Source organism: Corvus brachyrhynchos, unplaced genomic scaffold, assembly GCF_000691975.1.
Source record: "Corvus brachyrhynchos isolate BGI_N302 unplaced genomic scaffold, ASM69197v1 scaffold281, whole genome shotgun sequence".
Classification (NCBI taxonomy): domain Eukaryota; kingdom Metazoa; phylum Chordata; class Aves; order Passeriformes; family Corvidae; genus Corvus; species Corvus brachyrhynchos.
This window is the reverse complement of record NW_008236509.1, coordinates 1,264,989-1,274,283: the sequence shown is the minus strand read 5'-3', so window position 1 is coordinate 1,274,283 and position 9,295 is coordinate 1,264,989. Positions and strand designations below refer to the sequence as shown.

The 9,295-nt window shown below is 39.7% G+C and overlaps 1 protein-coding gene across 4 annotated transcripts in view; it reads right to left on the bottom strand.

The window, feature by feature from the left end:
* Window positions 1–9,295, bottom strand: part of PARVA (parvin alpha) — a 53,404-nt gene that overhangs the window by 11,169 nt on the left and 32,940 nt on the right. For all 4 annotated transcript variants that reach the window (XM_017726314.1, XM_017726313.1, XM_008644057.2 and 1 more), the window contains exons 6-9: window positions 8,040–8,155; window positions 2,585–2,643; window positions 1,742–1,761; window positions 461–522 (exon numbers count right to left, since the gene is read on the bottom strand). In XM_017726314.1, coding sequence (XP_017581803.1) covers window positions 461–522; window positions 1,742–1,761; window positions 2,585–2,643; window positions 8,040–8,155 — 257 coding nt within the window. The remainder of the gene's footprint in view (window positions 1–460; window positions 523–1,741; window positions 1,762–2,584; window positions 2,644–8,039; window positions 8,156–9,295) is intronic.

Below are 9,295 nucleotides of genomic sequence, written 5' to 3'. Positions count from 1 at the left end.
TATATATAAATAGACTGTTATAACACAGAAAACCCCCAAACTTATAGCAGACTATGGGGAAGTAGGCAATTGGACTCCACTCAAATCTGACAACAGCCAAAATACTCTAGGGTCAGACCTCTGGCAGCTGTAAACTGGATATCTCTTTGGCATCAGTACAGCCAATGTACCAATTGGGTTCTACTCAACATACATTTTGTGAGAACTTTTCTGATGAAAACTTTGATAACTATACGTTGTTTCGTGTTCCAAAGTTAAGTTCATGCTGCTAAACATTAAATAAAAAGTAACACTACAATCATGACTTTGTGTATTTAAGCATAAAGCTTAATTGTATTTAATGTATGCAAAGTACGCCAGTTATACATTATATCCACACACTCACCACATACACACAATCTGATACACACAAGCATGCACATGCACAGATTATGTATTTTAAAAATAAAAACCTTCCAACCTTTTTCACTACATTGAGCTTGTCTGGAGCATGGTCAAATAAAGTGTCGAATGCATCTCTTTCTGAAAAACATTCAGTGCCATTAATATACTGAGCAGCAGTTGTTCCAGTGCAGAATAAACACTTACTGAGACACATACTCATTTGAGACAACACAGTCAGCAAAATGTTTCAATATACTCTCTGTATTCCAAGTACCAAGTAGTTTGCATACTTCTCTCTTGCTGCAAGCTGCTAGTAACTTATTCTCTATTATTCACAAAAAAGCATCATTTTCAGGCAGGATCTGGATTACCTAAAGACTCTGTTTCTCAAAAATGAGGAAAGAATAGTATCTTTACGCATAAAATCTTAAACAGACACCTAAGTAACCAAATCATTTTCTGCAGAAGAACATGAGTTTACATTAGTCACTACACCTACAGAGAAGGATTTTCCCCATGGGCCACTGACTGCATTATTAAGCATCTCAAGCAGGGTTGTGGTTACACATTTGCAGTACAATCCTTTGTATAGATGCTTCGGGCCATTCTCATATGCAATTTAGGGCACCGTCAGCAGGACAGGCAACCTAAGGTAGCGTGACTGGAGTGCTACTGTAGTCACCTTCTGAAGGAAACAGGAAAATACATATAAAAGGCACCAAAGCCTTTTCTGAGCAATATCTGTTTTGACAATCACCTGAATGACAGCAAATGACTCAACAAATATTCATATTCCTCAATTTAAAAAATCCCCAAAAGCTAGAGTAGATCCAAAGGCATTTGTAGAAGGCAGACTTTGTACAAAGCAAGACTCAGGTGAGTGTTTTCTGTTGGCCAGGCACTTGGCTATTCCCAATCCTGGCAGTCAGACACACATGGCACAGGTCCTTGCATGGTGTGCAGGCCTGCTGATTTTTCAACATCTTTAAAGAATAAAGTAGGTAATGGATGTAAGAATATCAACACATTCACCAGCTGGTTCATGATAAGATACCACTTCACATCATGCTGGGAACTCACGACCATTAATACCACTGTTATGTTCTGGAGGTTAAACCACAAAGCACCTGCAAATTAACATGTGCTGAAAAGCAATGAAATGTGTTTAAAAGATGGGCAGAGTGATTTTAATGGTTTTTTCCCCTTTTATTAACTGCCACAACAGCCTGTGGTGCATATTTGCCAGGGCAATGTGAAATCCTCTACATTCTTGCAATTTGATCAAAGTGACCACCCACTGCAGAACTCATGTACACTTTGGCTGCCCCAGAAAGAGACAATAATCAAATGAACTTACCATGCCTGCCTGATAACGCCCTATGGAAAAAACAAAGGAAAAGAACAACACAGTTACATATAATTCACTTGCAGATATTGTGCTGCAAAAGAAAACAGCATACATGGTAAGATCTTCAGCTTGGTGAATACTGGAGTAGATTCATGGAATTAGGAAAACCTTCACCAAGTTACTCCAGCTGAGGATCTGGGTCAGTCTGGAGGCCATCAGTATCACATCTCTTGGCTTCACTAAAGTCTCACAGGAAGCCAGATCTCATACTCCCTACTTTGAACCTAATCAACGCATCTTGCCTGAGTAAAGGCTTTTTCACGTTGATTTAGTGAAAACTTTTCCCTCTGCTTTGAAGATGCATCTACCACACCAACTACAATACAAATCCAGCCAAAACAAGACTTGGGCTGGGTTCTTAAGGACTGCAGCATTTTGCTCCAGTTGATCCTTCATATAACTACCACAAATAAATCCATACAGATTAATAGTAAGTCAACAGTGCAGCTTCTCTCCATTTAATTAGAAACCAGAATATTCTGCTAGTGTTCTCTTCTGGTTTGGAATAACTTTTCTGTTATAAAATGTTCAGTGAGATGGCACATACAAGGCTTACCTCATTTTACACCCCTAAAGTCCTGCTTTTAATTCCCCACCTCTCTATTTCTTCCCCCTTTTGTATTTTTAGATGCTTGTTTGCAGCTCTTGAAAAGGCTAAAATACAGTCACTGGCTGATGCATCATCTTCCCTGGAACCCCAATACTGAAATCTAAATATCAGCAAATGTTTGAATTTCTGAGACACATCTGTGTTCAATTACTGAACTGCTGGCAAAAGTGGTGTTGACATACTCAGTGTTACCAGTTATTTCCTCTTGGATTTGTCGAGACTGGAGGATTCCTTCTCGTTTCTGGAAAAAGTAAAAAAATGACATTTTTCTCAGCAAATGCTTAGGGTACAGTAAAAATTTGTGATCTACAAACACAATTAGATAAGAAACCTGCAGAGTAAGAACTTTCCTTAAACAATTTTTCAGTAATATATTATTTTACCTTGCAAGTATTTCAGAGAACTCTTTTGTACATTAACAAGAAACCTGAAACTCCACCTGTAGACGGAAGTATTTCTTTTCCTTTCTCCATTGTTCTTAATTTACTTTTCTTTTAAAGGCCCCAATTCAGCGAGACATTTGAAACACCCAAACACATATGTAAGTATTTTAGTAGAGGTATGTCTAGGTGTGCTGAATTAAGCCCTGTATTTCAATGAACAGCTTGGCAGATGGTGCCCATGCTTCTCTTTTGCAAAAATCTTGCTCCCAGGCTATTTGTTCTTTCTGCACTGTTCACACTCTATCTTTTTTTTTTGTCTCAGTGTTTCCTTTCTCTGCAGACAAAGAGCTCTATTGGCTTCTGACAAACCAAAATGGAGCTTCCATTCACATTCCCATCCTGCCTGAGCACTGACTCTGATGCTCTTCGGATGGGAGAAGCCCTTCGTTCCTGGTGCCTCTGTCCGGAGGCTGTGCCCAACGCAGCAGAAGCCAACTCCAATCACTGCTGTTTGAATCAGCTGCAAAATGAAGCACTTGAAGAGTTTGACATTGTTTCCAGTTTGCTGATCACAGTCATCTGGGGCCCCTGTAAATACCACACATATGTTTTGCCTCTCTTTGTGTTCTGTCTGCCAATTCTGTTCTCTGGTATTACCAAAATTTTGCAGTACAGAAAGTGAAGTCAGGCAAATGCTGACAACTCCATTTAAAGTCTAGACATTAGGCAATTATTCATGATTCTTCACTCTCTGGCATACAAAGAAATGAGAAAAGTAGATTTATGCTGATCCTAGACTTGTCTTCTATGTGGAAAAGAGAAAAAGAAAATAACCTATTAGAAAAGTCCTTCATGGCATGTGAATTGGGGCTGCTGCTTTTTCCTGCCTTGGAGAAGACAGCACATCCCTACCTGAGGCAGTCCTCGGTGTATGATGTGCTGAGGAGCTAGCCAGGCTTGAGCCTATTCCTTCTACACTGCATTACTAAAATATATCAAAAATGTATTTATATCTGCAAGAAAAGCTGAACGTGGCCCTCTGGGTCACTCTAGACTGGCACTTGGAGCAATCTGAACTGTCCTTTCAGCTAGATGACAGTTTCAGGGGGTTTCCATGATATATTTTAAAGTCCTGTTTCTAAATATCTTGCACACGGTAAAAAATGCATTCAGGGAGGACCTTTGGGCGTTTAAAAGACAGAGGGGAGTCCAGGGTGTTACACACTGAGAGAGGGGGCACAGAACAGCTGCAGAGGCATTTCCTGTCACACACCTTGAAAGTCTGAAGAAAAATGACATAATTTAGGGCTATCTTCACTTTCAGCTTGTGTAGACAGCAGTTAAGTGCTGTCTTCAGTACTAACTGAAGTAACTTCAAATTACAATCTAGTTCATACTAGCTCAACTTGGAATTCCACTCTGTTTGGGATTTTTGTTTATCTTTCCCTTTGCTGCAGGATGAAAGAAAACTTTTATTTCCTCCTCATGATGACTCTGACATGCCAATGATGCCTTCTGCAGCAAGAGCCCTGCTGCTCTCATCTCCTGGAGGGGCTGAGCATCACAGCAATGCCATCTGTAGTTTTCAGTGACCAGTCTGGGGATATGGCAGCAGAAACAGGTTTCTAATGCTCTACACCTTCTCTCTGCAAGCACACAAAAACTGCCTGAAACATACTCCAGTACTGATATAAAAAATATTTCCCTTTTTGATAAACTGCAGCTAATATATTAAAATTAAAAAATATGCACCTTGATCTTGTTGTTGATACAATAACAACAAAAACAAACAAAAAACCCAAACCAAAATTATGCCAAGCCCTAGTTTTGTGTCTGGCACCTGACCACGAACATTTTTGGGACTACCACACTGCCCAAATACAACATGCATCCCCTGGACACTTATTTGACCTGCACATGTCAAGACAGACCTTCCTATACTTTCAATTTGTAAAAAGACTGGTGAATTCCCAACGGAATGGACCTTAAAACACTGGTCTAAGCACCTTCTCTGAAGGCTGCTCTCATACTTGCACTTTAAAAACTCTTCACCTCAAAACTGACCCTAACACTGATGTCACCTGTTGTGACCTGTTGTACTAGACAGAGAATGACACAATATTCCTAAAAATACAGAGAGGTGCTACTGAGGACTGAAAGACTGTCCAGCATGTTCATTAAAGGCAACAGTGGCTAAAATTGAAACAACAAACTATAAAAATCAACATCAACTATTTGAAAGTCACTGTGAAAAGAGGCATGAATTAAGGTTCCCCATTAAAAAGAAAAGCTGGACATGCATTCCAGTGACATCAGAAGACCTTAGTGAACAGGCTTGGCATTTTCTTCCCTCACAGCTGAAAGACTTCACAGAAGGCCCTGAAGATATTCCTAATCACTTATCATTTAAAATTGGCAACTACCCTTAGAACAAAAAAAACCCCAAAAAACTGAAACTTGGGTAGTACATCTGGAAATAGAGATCTCTTCTTATCTCCTTTTGTGTCAGCATTTTTGTGTAACTGAGGGCCAACTACTTAATTTCCCCCACAAAGTCCCAGTCTGAAAAGCTTGCCATTATTTGGATGGCTTTTTGCCTATGCCTTGTTACAATCCATTGCACCTGGAGGATCATGTTTTATAATTGCCCCACCAAAGTGAAATGCTGAATTATTCTGGAGCTTGAAAGAACAAATATATTTGTCACATGTTCAGAGAAGACTTCTTGGGAACCTGGAGGCTGCGCTGCTCCAACACATTTCAGACCTTCCCAGGTAGTGGGACCAATGACCTCTGATTAAGGTTGTGATTTGCACACATCTAATCTCAGTAATTTCCTATCTTTGCCTAAGAGTAGTTTATGCACCCAAGAACTGCTGTCCCAGAACATGCTGAAGCCATTCTGGCTGCTCTGCCAATGCATTCTTACACTCTCTGACTTCCATCTCTTGGACACAAACAATCTGTCATCTAACTATTTGTGGATGGTATAAATACATAATTAAAAAAAAAAGGCAAATTGATGACAAGACCTAGCTCTCCAAAAAAGCTCTCAGTCATTTCAGCAGATACAATCAAACAAAGCCTGGGCTTTGTTCAAAGTTATTTATTCTACTGGTATGGCATGAAAAGAAAATAATATAACAGAGTAGCTACAAAAGGTCTAACTATCAGATTTTTTCCTAAATCAGCTTAAACCCAGATTTCATATTACTCTCGTTGCTAACAGCTTTTGTACAAAACAGCCAAAGGAAACAAGCTTCCATAAGAACTAGGCTGATTACCTGTTGGACATGAGCACATTTTTTGTTTCACAAATATCTTTTTTTCTATTTCAATAAACTACATCTAGCCAACACAGCAACCCTCACATTTTACATGTTTCTATGCCTACCAAAATCATGAAATGAATTAAGGGAGTCTTCCTTAAAAGACTTCATAAAAGTACCTTGTTCTTTTACTTCTCTCTCTCCTGTTCCCTTTATCAAACCATACACAGCAGAATTTAAAAACAGCTACTGCATAGTCTGTTAAGCTTCCCTAGGCTTGATCTTTCTTTACAGAATGCATGAGTGTTTAGAACATGAGGTGTGCAAGTCTGACCACTAAATTAGGCTTTAGGATCTGCTGATTGTTGATTAAAACCCTCATGAGTTCAAAGGGTACATGATGCATGATACAGAATCAGTCCCATGGGGCACAAAAGAGACTTAAAAATTAAGACTAAAACACCCAGCCACCATAAAATAAAAATGAGAAGTGTCTCAAACAATTACAGTAAATATACTGGCCCCCACCCTCTGTTGATAGGAACCACCAGAGCTCTGGAGTTTCACTGACTGGCTTTCCCCAAGGTCAGGGTCTGCAGGACAAAATCTTCCTCAATATTACTTGGATTTTATTCTGGTGCAAACCACTGGCGCCTGAGCTACAGCTGTCTAACTAAGAGTGAGTCAGATTCTCCCACTACTTATTGTTTCAAATTGGTTTATCTGTACCGACTTCAGCAGATTTGCTGTTGAACCACATTAGCCTGTTTAACAAGAGGACAATTACGCCCACTGATTTAAACTGGAAATTTGTCTGGAGGTATGGAATGACAGCAGAGGTTCTGATTCTTCATTTTAGGACTGTGTTGTTTTCCTCATTTAGTTTCTCATCATAAAGATGCCCTGCTCACTGTACTCCACATTTCTTAAGCTGGTTTTGGTGGAACTTTGAGATAAACCAGTGTAAATAATACATTATAATAGCCAAAGGAACTGTGTTTCTTTGACGCCTTAGACATATAAGTGCAGATTTTCAGGGATTCTCCTTCATTATCTGTAGAGAAACCCAGGAAGCAGAATCTGAGAATCAATGAGTCACTACCAGACATCAGAGATACATTTACCAGAGACTCTCCTTCATATTTCTCCCTAAGTTAAAAAACTTGTCCTATTTGAATTCTAGAAGAGAGAATGTTTACTTTCTCAGATCCGTCTTGCAGATTTTCAGCCACACAAAACTTGAGCAATAGCTCTTTCAACCCATTATTCCAGGGTAACATCAGTTAAAAGACATAAATAAAGACAGTTGCAGTGTGAAAAATAAAGGCAAAGTTAATTGGAGAGAAAGAAAAGCAGATTAAATGGGAAGAGGCCAAATAAGATAGAGCAAGCACAAGTTCAGCTGAAAGAAAAATGATGAACACAAAAACATGAAGAGTGAATGGATGAGGCTCTAATAAGGAGACTGACAAAAGATTCAGTTGATGGGGTTTTTTTTGCATGCTTTTGAGAAAACCAATACTGTAATCAGACTAAATTAGGATGCACAGGGCTGAAAAAGGATAGTTAGTCACCTAACATGAATCTGAATGTAATAAACAGTGACAATCCGTCATCCTGTGCCAAGAATGATTTGAATCTCTACACAAGTGAGAAAAGCGTCAAAAAATGGGGAAAACAATAATTCTAGAGATCATACGGGGTGATAAACACATTCCAACAATAATATGTTTCATATATTTTTAATGTCACAGTCTGGCCACTTCACAATCAAAGTAAGATAGTGTGAGCCACAGCTGAATCTGGGAAAGCACTTGTGCCTTCTTCTGGTTGAAGCAGTGTCGGCAGGGAAGGTGCACGCGTGTTTCTTGTCAGCCAAAGAGACACATACATGCCCGCCCAGCCAGAAACTCCAGATACATTTTTCAAGAAACCCCTCAATCAACTTCACAACACTACCACGAGCTGTGTAAGGCCCCTCTTACCTGCACAACAACCACCTGAATGGACACATGATCAGGGAGTCGGATCGGTGCTCGAAAATACTGAGATAATGCAACCAGAAGATGAAGTATCGCTACAAGACTTTTAGCATGAACAGCTGAAATAGATATCAAAAGCACAAGTTACAAACTGCAAAGTAACTAGGGCACATATTTTTACTTCTCCTGAGGATGTAGGGATTATGGGATTCTTTTCCTCTTGCCACGTGGAGCCAGGGGGCACCTTTAAGGCACCTTATCTTTAGCGGTGTCCTGCAAGATGCATCAGCACCAACGCGCTACTCTTTGCAACACGTCTGGATGCCACAGGCTTGTGGAGATGGAAATCTAAAGCTAATCCAAAAGGCAGATTTTATGTACAACAGTTTAAGCGCTGTCTCTGCATCCTCCTTGCCTCTCTTTTATTCCCTTTATTTCAATAAGGATTTATGGGCTATCAGAAAGATATTTTTGTACTCATAACATGCACTTACTCATTTTTAAGTGTCACAATGTCTGCAGGATGATAAACGAGCCTGTTTTGGCACAAGCCTTATGCAATAACTTACTAAACTCAATGACTCAAACATTCCTCATGAAGTTGTTCTAGTTCTGGTATTGAAGCTTTTTTGCAGCAGGTTTCATATACGGGTAGTTAACACTAACACAACTTACAAGATACCAAAAGACAAACTGTAGGAAATCTTTGATCAAGTATCAAACCATTGGCATGAAAGTGGATAATTTCCAATCCTTTTTATTGCCTTTCTTCTTCTTCTATTTTGTTTTTGCATTCCCCAGACTAGTATTCCTAAAAGATCTTTGTTAGCTACACTGCAGTGCACTTACGTTTTTTGTACTTGAACTAATCATTAAGTACTACCTTACTTCACTGCTGAAACACGATCAGATTCACTAAAATATCCTTCTTCATTATCTTCCAGTGCAAGTCTCAGCTATGCCACAGAGATACACATGCATATAAAATGTGGCATTGCTGGCAAATGGTGCTGGAGTGCCAGTGGTCAGGGCTGAGGTGCTTCAGCAGAACACTACAAAGGTGCCTGTCTGCCTACCACTGGTGTGTGCTACAGCTGGGCCCAGCTGCTGCTCTCTATCTCTACTCCAGCTCTAAAACACATGTAAAACATTAAATTAAAACTAGAAGTTAAATTGTCAGGCAACTCCAAACACCCCGCCTCCAGCTGCATAACAGAGAATGGAAAGAAAACTCGGGGGAGGTTGAAAAGAGAAGGGGG